This window comes from Ruditapes philippinarum, unplaced genomic scaffold (genome assembly GCF_026571515.1).
Source record: "Ruditapes philippinarum isolate M1 unplaced genomic scaffold, ASM2657151v2 ctg1211_1_1_1_1, whole genome shotgun sequence".
NCBI lineage: Eukaryota > Metazoa > Mollusca > Bivalvia > Venerida > Veneridae > Ruditapes > Ruditapes philippinarum.
This window is the reverse complement of record NW_026866456.1, coordinates 132,070-145,824: the sequence shown is the minus strand read 5'-3', so window position 1 is coordinate 145,824 and position 13,755 is coordinate 132,070. Positions and strand designations below refer to the sequence as shown.

The window sequence follows — 13,755 nt, the reverse complement described above, 5'->3', positions numbered from 1 at the left end:
CAATTCATATCCATTAATTAAATATCACAATCTACTTAGCATTTGGCTTTATGTGTTAAAAATATTTAACCTGTAAGTGCAACATTTTTAGTGTAACCAAACAGTTTTTTCTTTTCATGGCTTTACACAGTCATTTGGTGTGAGAACTTGTGATTATGTCGTGAGAAGCCATTTTAATTCACTCATTGTTCAATATCCAAAAGTTTTGTAAATCGTTTAAGGAACTCCAGTAAGGTCAAAAGCCTAAATACATAAAATTGATTTTTTTTCATAGATCAAGTTAAGCCATTAAAATGAAAATATCAGCAAAAAGTAATAAAAAATATTCAAAATTTGATTGCAAATTGATAGCAATTGCAATTCAAATTGAAATTTCCATGCAAGTAATTGTTTTAGACCTACATCAAACAGTACACAAATGTCAAAAAACCTCAGTGGAGTCCCTTTAATATACTTTTAATCTCTTTTCTATGCAACAGGCACAGATACTGCGACAAATCCTATATAAATGAAGTCATTTCATGACACAAATCATCTACAGAGGTTTTCGTCAGGAGCTTAAGTTTATGAATATATTCAAACATAACGTAATTCTAAGCAGTCTCCATTCCTTAATAAATTTTGTAAAATACTTATATATTAATGTATATAAAGGTCAAGGACCTTCATCTTTATGCATTACAAAATATTAGGTATGCATAACATTTGCAATGCAAATTTTTCATATAGCTCTGGGATATTTCGATATTTCTGTTATTGCCAGCAATCCCCAATTCAACTTAAATTGAAAGCGTTAAATGACAATTGGGCCCAGGAAAAATGATTTATAAAATGGCTTTCGTGATGTAAGTCCCTAAGGGTAATCACGACTTTTACTTCAAAGAAAAGCTTCCACGACCGCTCGTAATGAAACTGAAGTAAAACAAGTGATATCGACATGATTTTGAAACCTGGTTAGATGATTGGGGTTTTGAATATCGCATCTAAAAATGAATAAATAAAAAAAGAACAAACTTACAACCTCAACCCCAACAAAAACAAAACAACAACAACAAAACAACTACACTACCACATATGAGGCATGAGAGGGGAATATCATGGGATAAATTAAAGAAATTCAAAACAAATCCCAAACTAAGTGCAACGATTAGGATTTTATAGGCTTTAACTTTTTATGTAGTAAAGGCGAATATATAAACGGATACATATGATTCAATATGAGATCAAGGCCTTAGAGATATACAAACCAAAACAAATCAAAAACACCATCCCATAATAATTATACCAATTAGAAATAATGAAAATATTAAAACACAAATAAAAAACCCGAATTGAAACAACAGTACATGTATGCCGGGTTGAGCATTCAAATGACAGTGCCAAACTATGAACCACTAGGGATATTGTTTTTATAACTCTATAGCTAGTATTTATATAAAGGATATTTGTTTAGTTCAGTGTAAGATCGGAATATATTTCACCGAGTGAGCACCAAAATGTATATTTAACGAGTGGCACAACCACGAGTGAAATATGAACTTTTGGTGTTCACGAAGTTAAAAATATATTTCAATCTTACATAAAACTAAATAAATTTTCTTTTTATTATATGCAAAGAAACGTTTAAAAAGACATTTTAACCTAGTACTAAATGAAAAGGGCGCCAAATAATAATACAAAAAGACGACGTGTCGTCGGAAATGACGTCACGTCATTAATTTGGTTTCCAGTACTGTGAACGCTTGTATTTCACTGAAACAACGTAGCGGGCTCAAATATTTAAAAACAGTGAAATATCAGTTTTTATTCCACTGATATATTTTTATAAACCACCGAAAAGCATGTAATAAATGTATATATTCGTTATCTACGAGTTTTAGACAACAACAACAAAAAACAAACAAAAAAAACAACAAAAAAAAAAAACAAAAAAAAAAAAAAAAAAAAACAATCAGAAGAGTACACGGTGGTTATTTATAAGTAATAGAAATTATATTTGATCTGCATGTCTGTAACGTTCGGTTAGTCTCAAATAACGTTTACTGTCTCCTGAAACAATGACTGTTGACTATTGAAATCAAGGGAAAAGGGTGATCCCTTGGAAGCATTGAATAAAATTATATAACATTGAAGATCCGGTTTGATTGAGTCTGTACATGAGGGATAATGAAAAAGTGCAAGTACGTACACGATTTAAATGGTCTGCAATTGGCAAGTATTTGATTTGATTTTCTTTGCATTCGATGAACTTATATATCTTTAAGATACCATATCCCACTGTCTTTTTATACATGTATAAGCCAAACACAACTATAATGATAGAAATTGAGTACAGATGTTACGTGGATGCATCTAAAAAAACGCACATACTGTTACATATATTGATCGCACATTGCTAAGTTTGGCACCTTTGCCAACATTTGCTATTTTTGCTGTATATTATTAGATAGTAATATAGTTCATTGTAAAAGCAAAACATTAGAATGTAACTATTTTAGCACTTCGTCATTTAGTACAATTTCTTTTGTGAACGTAACACTGTTTTTTTAGCATAAAGAATTTAAAACAAAATCAGATCTTAAGTTTTCATATATATATAACAACAGGAACATGTTGGTTTAGACACAGATTGTTTCTTAGATAGAGCACATATTTCAAAAGGTTTTTGGCCACAATCAATCTATGTATCGCATGAATATTTAAGCATTTTTACCAGTGCACATCAATCATGAAAATAATATAACAAAACATACTTAAAATACTAGTAGTTCTTTATTAAACAATAAAAGTCATGAGCATGAGTGATAAATACAAGTTATCGGTTAATGAATTAAGTACCATAAATTATGAATTAACCCATTAATTCATATACACGCCTTTTAACGCCTTTATCACCCCCCCCCTTTTTGTTGTCTCAAATGATGAAAAAATGCCTTATTTAGGCCCCAAACACTTGTATTTGTTTGAGAAATGTTGTTAAAAAAGTGACCTCTTTTTCGGCGCGGCCCCCCAACCAAAAGATACATCAGGGGGTTGCCAGAAGGGGGATGTGCCCCCTTCTGTTTGGGGGGTTTTAAGGGGGGCGGAGTCACCCTCATCGCCAAGAAAATTTTGGACTTGTGAGAGGCTGTAAATGACCCCAGATTGATCATAAGGTAACTTGTAACCAACGCTGAAAAGCAAATTTTGACTCTATCTCAATCCATTGAAAAGTTACAGCACTTTGAAATCAATTTTGATGGAAAAAATCAACGCAAAATAGTGATTTTTGGCAATTTTGAGATGTCCCCTCGTTGCCATGGTAACAGAAAATTTAAGCCTGAGCATGTTGTTGCAAGGGCAATGGTCCAGTCAACATTTGTGCCAAGTTTGATTAGTGTTGAAGCAGTTTTTATAGTATTATAGCAATTTGAACTTGTAACGGGAGACTTTTCAATGAAAACAGCCATTTTTCACAAAATGCTCATGAAGTAATGGGTTAATGAAAAAAATAAAAAAATCTACAAAACAACAATTTTTCTTCAAATTTATATAACAGGCCTTGTTCAAACATGAAAAAACGCGATTTAGGGTAATTTCAAGTATTTTCATCATTTTCTGTTAATGAAAAAAATAAAAAAATCTACAAAACAACAATTTTTCTTCAAATTTATATAACAGGCCTTGTTCAAACATGAAAAAACGCGATTTAGGGTAATTTCAAGTATTTTCATCATTTTCTGTTAACCCATTACTTCATATACACGCCTTTTAACGCCTTTATCACCCCCCCCCCTTTTTGTTGTCTCAAATGATGAAAAATGCCTTATTTAGGCCCCAAACACTTGTATTTGTTTGAGAAATGTTGTTAAAAAAAGTGACCTCTTTTTCGGCGCGGCCCCCCAACCAAAAGATACATGTTTAATGCAATTAGGGAAATCGATACACTATAGATACAATATGTTTCTTGTACCAGTTTCTTAATGAGAAAACGTGCTAATGGTGGGTAATTACTAAATCATAAATATTGGTAACAGAGGAATATTTGGATGTATAATTTATGTACATTCATGTTCATATAAAAATATAAATTGAATGACCAATAGAAAGAATTTTAAATTCATATGACGGAAGCTAGTATATGACGCCAGTGAAATCTCCTTTTTACAGAATGAAATGTGTTATATGCACGTTAAAGGCAAATAAAACAGATGGATGAACGAGAAATAGTGCTTGTTTTGTAAGAAATATTATCATATAAGATTAAAATATGAAATATAATGCTAAACTGTGTTTTACTAGTTAAAATTGAAAGAAAAACATATATCTCTCTATCACACACACGTACAAGAAAGAAAGAAAAGGAAATAGAAAAAATAATACCCGCCAAAAAACAACAACAAAGTCCTTGAACAACAATTGTATGTTACTGAATGCCATCAGCCGCCTTATGGATGTATAAATGTATAAATATAAAAAAATGTTTACAATATACACAATATACTTGCTTACCAATTTTTATTTTTTTTTGGGGGGGGGGGGGGAGAGGGGATTACCTCAATAAATAGTTAATAAGAGCAGGACTATTTAAGGCCATGAATTATGCATGTTGCGTTGGTACTTAACTGTTGGAGAAATGTTTTATATTGTTCTTCCGTCTGCTCTTTTAGAGAAAATGACAATAAAATCCTTAGAATTCGGCACATAAAAGGTTAAAGTAATAACTAGGATCATTTACTTTATTCAGTGGTATACGTCGGAAACGTTTATTTTACATATGTATGCTAATGTGTCTCTGTTTTCACTTTCCTCTTTGGTGTCTAGCATGATTTCCTTTCGATTGACCTGTTTCCAGCGTGGCTCTTTAACAGTCGGGGGCTATGTGCCTCTATTTTTTTTATCGTTAATGACGACAAATTAAGAAATAAATACCAGGCGACAATATATGAAAAAAAACTTACTTCAATGAAAAAAGTATAAATAGTTACAGGTAAATCACATATCAAATGTTATTTTTTCGAGAACAAAAATAACGTGCATAACGTGCTAAATTAAAAAAAAAAGTTAAAGACAACTTACTTTCTTCGAAGTCAGGTGCAATGCTCGGATCATATTTAGATAGATGGCTGGTATTACCTGATACTCCGAGTAATACATTTAGAACTGCTTGTCTGAAAAACATAAATCTGATTATCAAAAACTGTCAGTAAATGTATCACGTACATGAATTAAAAGCTTTGACCATTTAAACAATATCATTACACATTGAATTAAACGATCTAAAGTAAATATTACTAAAATTCAAAATCTCAAACAAACAGAACACACGAATTTTATGCAAAATTACTGTTACATATCTAAACATTTATAATCATTCGCATCGTATGAAACTACATTTGAGCCGTTTGAAATTTCAGAGTATTTTTGTACTGTTAGAAGCATATAACTTAAAGACAGAATCTTTGGATCCATGTGTTAAAGGAAATTTTTCTGTTTACTTTTAACTTTCACTGCACTAACAAACACATCCTTATGAACTATTCTATGGAGTATGTTCACCTGAGTCGTATGACTGTACAATTCTCTGATTGTAAAGATTGAAATGTCGCTATTGACAGCTTAAGTAACACCCTTCAAATCACAGAAATACAAATCTGGTAACCTAACAAGAGATGCATCAAAGCTAAATAATCAATGAATTACTATATTATCGTGATTTTATGCCCATCTAAGTGTAAATGGTGAGTGCACAGGTAAATCTCAAAATATCTTTCAATTTGCCATAATTGTGTTCCATCTTTTTTAACAATAAAAAAATAAGCCGGACCCAGTACATTTTAAAAATCTTTTTATAATTTTTTTAAAAAAAAGGGTGGCCTTTTTTTTATAATTAAAGTATTTTTTATTTACCCTTTTAACAATTTTTATTTAAATCATTTTAAAATAATATTTTTAAATATATTATCGTTGAACTTGACAACACAATGAGCACAATTTTTCCTACTAATGTTTCCCAAAATTTAGAGGAATTTAAAGGAATGTAAACTTAGTTTTTTATTCTTTGAAATTTTAAAGAAACTTCAAACATATGCTGCCTATGTAATGGCAAGAACAATATTAAGTGTCAAAACGATATTTTATCCAAAGGTAATTATAGTGAGGAGAATTAATGCTGACAATGTGAAATCAGCAAGAACAGGTAGAACAAAATTTGTATGCATACTCATAAAATACTCGTCAATTGTTTTTTCTAGTCAGAACAAATAAATTGAGTATTTCGGATGAAAATATAAATTGTAAATCTCTGTAGGAACATCAGCAAGTGATGAATATAAGTGATACATAATTATATTGGTCTAGACTAGAGAAAATACTTGTTACTTGTAGTTTAAAGAATGCAAATTTTTAAATGCACATAATGGAAAGCAAAAAAATGTATCACAACTGATGAAAAGAAAAATCCCACAAAAAAAAACTCCCCATCAATAAGAACAAAAAAGAAAGACAAAAACGACAAAAATTAATATATTTAAAAAGACAGCTGGACCATGTGCTATAAAATATTCGAGAAAACGATACTGGGGGTTTTGGGGAAACCAAATTTGGGTTTAAAGGGGATCCCGAGTCAAATTTAAAAAAAAAACAAAAAATGAACTGTAATGATTTAATGTCCTATTGAAAAATATTAACAACACTTTTGACTTTAAAAGGGAAACCCCCAAAAGGGTAAAAAAGCCTAAAACACATAAAAAATTTTCGAATTTTCTTATTATAAAAAAATAAAACTTAAGTCGTTTTTTTTCTGTTTTTTGCCCGACGGGGTTTAAAAAGGGGTTGAAAAAGTTTTTTTAAATTTTGGGGTCTTTTTTTCAAAATAAGAGTAATTATTCTGGTCAACCGGAGTGAGCAAATGATCTGAAATTTTGCACATAAGTGATTAGGATAGACCTACATCAGATAGAACATTAATTTCGAAAACAGTCCCCTGATGTCAAAGAAAATCTAAGTGGAGTTTATTTAAAAAGACGTAACAAAACTTTTGTTGAAGATGCATTTATTTCGTAAACAGTCCCGTACTGTCAAAAAGAACCTCAGTAGAGTTTTAAAGAGACATTGCAAACAGATGCATTACAAAATATAGTTATGAATATAGCCCGCCAAGTGTATGTTCACTAAGTTGTCATACATTTCCTAGCATTTATACGTAATGCATAATATAAGAATTCACTGCATTCAGACAGGCAACTTCTTGTCAGAACAATTAGAACAATAAGTGAGTGCACGTTCATATCTCCACACAAAACTACCTGGATTAAACAGCACAAATGAGATGTATTAAACAAGTAATACTTTGCAATTAATCGACAAATAAAATGTAAAATGAATAAAATGTCTTTCCCGTTAAATATTTCATGTGATTTCAGTGATTTTATAAAAAGGAGAAAAAACTTTGTATATGAATATAAGAAATAGCTTCGTTGAAGTTGTTTCTTTCATCTAATTTTCAGACAAAAAGAGGTATTTTAGATTTAACTTATTATAAAAACAACGCTATTATTGTTGTGCAAGTTAAATATGTTGTTATTTACCTGTGTAGATAAGGCAATGGAGATAAATTTTTGTTCGGTACAAACGCAAGACAATAAATAAATAAGTAAATAAATAAATAAATAAATAAAAATTAAATAAAAATAAAATTCAAGATATGTCACTATTCATCTATTTATCAACTATATGAATATCTTTACAATATAGCTATTTAACTGATAGTTTTTGTTTTTAATTTGTAAAAATGTCGTTTTTTTATCGTTTCATTGTGTAGGAAAATAAACATATTTTTTCCATTATTTAAAATAAGATCCTAGACCATGTGCTGCCCCAATTATCTGTTAAAAATTTCATCATGATAGCATATTTCATAATTTTTGAGATTTTTGCTGATTGTCAAAAGATAAAACCATGTCGTTGCCAAACTTTGTAGGTGTTATTCTAATGTCATTTATATTAAAAAAAATCATAAAAGATATGAATAATACGAACATTTAGAAAAGACGTCTATATAAACACAAAAGTGTAGATTTAAGGTTACTTTTGAAACATAAAATAGTCAAATAATATTTTTAGTTAAAACAACAGTACAAGGCCTTACCTGGACATGTTTCCAGATGCATAACAAACGCATACACAAAATAGTAGATATACTAAAAGAGTTGAATATATTCCCGCCATATTCCACAGGTTTTACACAATCCTTTGCAGACGAATTTTCACAACCTTATTTAGATTAATGTCATTTTTGGGCAGAAAGAACACTTTTAAATTTTTTCAAAATTCCGTGGTAACAAAATTTAAAAGTGAATTTAGAAACCCCCTAAAACCCGGGGCTGTTTTAAATCTCCAGAAATTAAATTTAATTGAAAACATAAATCCAAATGGTCACTGGCGTTTGAGAGTTTTATTTTTTAAACATATGACACTTATACCCTTTCTGTTTTTCTCCCTTTTGTGTTTTGCGAATCCCCGCGCCGGGGAAAATAACGTTTTCCCCCTCCCCCCAATTAATTTTTTTATTTTTCAAAGAAAACTATTTTTCAAATTGGGATATCTTGTTTAAATTAAACATGCCTTTGTTGTCGATTTTTTCATCTTTAGGGGCTAAAATTTTCTGTTTTTTTATTTTTTGATTTTTTTTTTTAAAAAGAAAATTTTTAACATCTTCCTTATTTAATTCTTTCCAAAAATTTTTCCATTCACATCTTGTTGCTTTTCTAAAAGAACATCTAGAAAGTCCCAAATTTTTCACATAAAAAATCCAAACAAAAAACCTGTTTTTGGTTAAATTTTTGAAAAAAAATTAAAGGGTTATTTTTTCTCACACGCAGTACAATTTAAATTGCGTTTAAATTAACAAAAATTGCGTTATGTTTACAATATGAAAGCATATGAAAAAAGGTGAAAGTAAGACGTTGTTTTCAGAGATACAAAAAAAACCCTTTATTTAAGGTTAAATTTAGGCATTAATAAAACAAAAGGACCTTTGGGAAAAGGTTTTTTTAACCAAAAAATTTCTTTGAAGAAAAAATTCGAATTTTAAAATCAAATTTTCCAAAAAAAATAAAAAAATTTTCAATTTGCCGGTTTAAAAAATTTTTAAAAGGAAATTTCAAAACATTTTGAAATTCCTTCCCAAAAAAAAATTTTTGTTTCAATTTAATTTTTTTTGGTTTTAAGATAAATAGAAATTATTAAAAAATTTAAAAAATTTTTTGAGAAAAGATTTTTTTTCAAAAAGAACAAATTTTATAATTTAACTAAAATCATTTTGATTTTCAAAAATTCCCCTTTAAAAGGTGGGCCCCCTGGGAAAAAGCAGTAAACAAAAAGGAAAAATACACACTGTCATTGAATTTAATTTTTGAATTTGAGTTTGTAATTTACAACATAAACAAATTTTCCCCTTCCAAAAAAATTTCTCAGTAACTGGTTTTTAAACCAGTAAAATTTGTCGTATCGATTTTTCCCCGTACTCGTTTAATTTTCCCAGGGAGTGATTAAAAATGGTGTATGGCAGAAAATTTAAACTTGATGCCTCTAGCCATAAAAAGAAAACACCCAAAAACAAAAACCCAAAACATTCAAAAAAAATTATAAAAAAGGGAAGGAGAAAAAAATTGGGGCCCTTTTCCTTTTGGGTTTTTTGTCATAACCCCATTTAACTATTTGAATTTTTTTTTTAAAAATTTTTTTTTAAACAAAGTTAAAAAGTAATTAAGGGATGTTTTAAAACATTTAATTAATTAACTGTCTTTTTGTAGGGAAAGGGGAGGGAAAATAACTCAATTTCACATTTGGGAAATTTTTTTATCAAAATTTTTTTTTTTTTTTAAAAATTTAAAATTTTTCAAAAAAATTAAACTTATTTGACGAGGAGGCCCCTCATTTTTTTCAAACCCTTTAGAAGAAAATGAATTTTTATGTTTAAATCTTTGACTTGTTTTTTCAAACTCCTCTTCCGAATTAAAATTAAGTGTTTATCCCTAAATTTTATATTTTCAGTCGCTCATGATTTTGGTTAAACAATGTCTTCTGGTTGTAATGTATATCTATGTTTGAAACGTTTGGGAATAAATATTTTTTAAACTAAAGTTGAAATTCATGTATTCTTATTAAATGAATTTTTGACCGTCTCTCTGTCAGCATGTACATGTTATGTAAAATTATCTGGAAAAAGTGACATCGGAAGCATTAAAAACAGCAAAATTACATAATTACATGAAAATTGCAGACTCGGTTTTATTTACGGATATATGAGGGATAATGAAAATGTGCAACATCCTCATGCCCCCTTCTTGAGAGAGCGATACTCAATTTTAAACACTTAAAAGTGCTGGACTCAATCATCCTATTATTATAACATATTTAATTTGTGAATTCACTGTGCCTCAGTTGATCACATTGCTTACTGAGAAAGAATCATCTGAAATGTAACATGTTTCATGGCTTGTTTAATCTTTCTTTAATCATCAACTATTTGAAATCGTCTTCTTAAATGCCTAAAGGTTTCTGTGATACATGATATATATATAAAGTCTTTGTCACAGTGAAAAATAGCTGTTGACACAACACGTTTAGAAAATGTGTTAGTAAAGTAAGTGAAAATGCAATGTTTAGAAAGTCCATGTTTGTGGATTTGTTTCATATACTAAAGGAAAGTAGGGAACGACATAATGTATTAATTATGAAGATCTATCCTGTCATTTAGAAAAAGTCAGATAATCTGATTTTATTGGTTAAGAATTAGACATGAAAATACTTTTTTCACATACTGAATTTCCCTGTACTTATTTATGCACGCTTTTATAATGAATTTAGTAGAATGTAATGGAGACAAATATTCGTGAGTGCACGTATAGAAGTGATCCCTTCAGACACAATAAAACATAAATAGAACATGAAAATAGCAGATTCGGTTTGATTGTTCTTTAAAGATAATGTATTAGTGCAACATCTTTCACGCCCCATCCCCCGAAGCACCGTCTTAAGAGGTATTCTCATCAACTTATTATAATTATATCAGTTCTTATAATGTCCCGCCTTTCTTCGCTCTTGTGCCTTCTCTCGTTTTTTGGTTCGGAGACTTCTTTGTGCCCAGCTGGTGTGGTTTGGGTGTTTCGGGGCTGCCTTCTCTGTGTGTCGCCTTACCTAGTTGATCTGTGGTCTCATTCTTTTTCAAAAACAGTTTTAAATTTTCAATACTAATGTGCTGGAATCAATGATGCCGAAGGAAAAGTCAACGTCTCCTTTTTAGAGTATAATAGTATAAGTACTTTTTTCTGATTCAAAAAATAATTTCATCCTTACATTTTCTATGACGCCATAAGCATTTTATAGTTGTTTAAGCAGTAAGTTAACTGGATATCAATTAAAACGATGCTTACATTTTATTTCCCTAAACTATTTTTGCTACAGTAATTATTAAGCAATGCGAAACTAAAGAGAGCATAAATTGACAAAAGCTATGTATGATCAGCATACAATATTTTTCAGAAATACATGTACATTAACAGATATACACAGTTCTATATTTATCCATTTTTTAGCTTAGAAAAAACAAAACAAAAAACAAAAACAAACAAACGCCAAGTAAATATTGTGTCTTGGAACCAATACACAGCATTTGGAGCAAAATAATGTAAGTGAAAAATTATCGTCCCTAAAGACATTTTTATCATACTTTAGAACGAAACAATACGTCTTCAGTGAAGCTATGATAATAACATAAAAATAATGTATTCATAAGGGAACGGACGATTAATTGTGTGTCCATCAATGATTTTATCTACGGAAAATGATTATAGATAAGTTTCTTGAAAGATGTACACTGTTAATATATTATCACCGCATGTAAAAAAGACATTTTATAAAAGTACAAAGTCATTATGTGACACTTTAAACACAATACTTAAAGCTGTTCTTATGGTTCTCAACACACAACAAAAATTATTTCATGACGTAATCAATTACATAGACAATTTTTTGTCCGCTACATATTATCAATTCAATATCAACCTACAGAATCCAAATTTTAAATCCTGAACTCAGACTTGTTTGACTTCCATTATCTAGACTGACCTACCTGCACATACGTGCAGACTGACATGGCTCTTTACTGGTAACAAAGGCTTATCAATTTCCATTTAAGCAGGTTAAAGCGTCTACAGATTTAAGATAATTTTTACGCGCACTCAAATGTAAAAATATCGTGAAGTGAACACAAGAAAGTAATTTTCATAGTACAATCCAATCCTCAAAAATAATTCAAAATCTGCAAATATAGTCCTTACTGCCTTAGTCAAGCAGTAGAAATATAATGTTCCATACCACAAAATCAGTCTTAAATCGCACATAAAATGTAAATGTTCACTATAATCCGGAATCTTTTCACTCTTTTCTAAAAAACTTATAACATTTTTCTAAAGTTTGATTTCCTTGAAATATTCTGGCTCATCTGGAGGCATGCAGCTTTAAATAATTAATAACACTACATATAACATGTAAACTTCTAATAAGATTGGCAAAATTTGAAACGAAAAACTCTTAATTAAGCGAAAATTATTTACTATACATGCTACTGTTATATTAAAAAAATTTGTTCTACATGTAGTGCAATGTAATAAAATATTATAAGAATCCAAAATTTGGAATGTAATAAGGAAATATTACTTAAGATAAATGAAACGAATTTTAATTTTTTCAAACAATTTATTCTGTAATGCATTAATTTTTAATACCTGTGATTATTATCAAAAGCCCATTATTCCCCAGAATTGCTTTTACTTTTATTTCCCAAAGGCATTTTAATCTTAGTGTCCTGTTATAGTTTTAAAAACGTTACTCATTGACCAGTTACCTGAACCATTACCTGTTTGTCTCTATTGCTTTTTTGGCAAACGGTACAGTTATGGTGATTTGGTATAGAAGTCAAAATACTGCTTTGGTTACATTTTGCTACTTTTATGACAAATAGTTTCAGTTTCAGCGCTACTTTCTTCATTTGATAAACCATTATCTACACATCATAAAACCCATGTTTTCTCTTTCTAAAAGACGCAAAACAAATATTAGTTTCTGAGCCTTTAATGGACCTTTTAAAACTTATAGTTGTTGTATAATTAAGTTTTGTTTCTTTCAAATCATCAATAGACCGAACAGTAGTTATCCTTTTGAAAAAAGATATTAATTGATGTCAAAGTCGCTGTATAGCCTCTTTGAGCCGGTTTGTTTAGTACACAGACATAATTTTAGAATCACACTGAATGCAATAGCACAAAGTAAACATGTATTAAAATTAAATACCTTTGCTTACCGTAAATCTTTAAAATAACACAACACTACCTTTACGGATTGAGGCATCAGAATACAGACACATTTTTTAAAAATCCTGCATGATCGTACTAGGCGACTAAATTGGTTCAACTTACTTGAGTCTATGCATCTCTAAGTTTCAACTGATGAGGTGGTTTAACCCCTGGTGTTGCTTTGAATTTGTAACATCTGAGTTAAGCCAAACCTATCTCATCTGTTCCGGCGCCATACGACATCAACGTAAAACCAAACAAAACCAAAATGAAACACAACGCTAAAAAGTAACAGCAATACGAAAATAAGGCAATGTATTTTTTAATTATTCCGCCATTCTAGTGGAAATTTACGATAATAGGAACAAAATACCATAATTTACAATCTAATTTTAAAATACGAACGAAATTTGCTCGG

General features: G+C 29.8%; 1 protein-coding gene across 1 annotated transcript in view; it reads right to left on the bottom strand.

Annotated features, from left to right (window-relative positions):
* LOC132732548 (glycine receptor subunit alpha-2-like) overlaps positions 1–8,296 on the bottom strand; it is a 39,807-nt gene extending 31,511 nt beyond the window's left edge. The window contains exons 1-2 of the mRNA XM_060719028.1: positions 8,129–8,296; positions 5,059–5,150 (exon numbers count right to left, since the gene is read on the bottom strand). Of these exons, the coding sequence (XP_060575011.1) occupies positions 5,059–5,150; positions 8,129–8,208 (172 nt within the window). The 5' untranslated portion in view covers positions 8,209–8,296. The remainder of the gene's footprint in view (positions 1–5,058; positions 5,151–8,128) is intronic.
* Between the last annotated feature and the right edge of the window lie 5,459 nt (positions 8,297–13,755).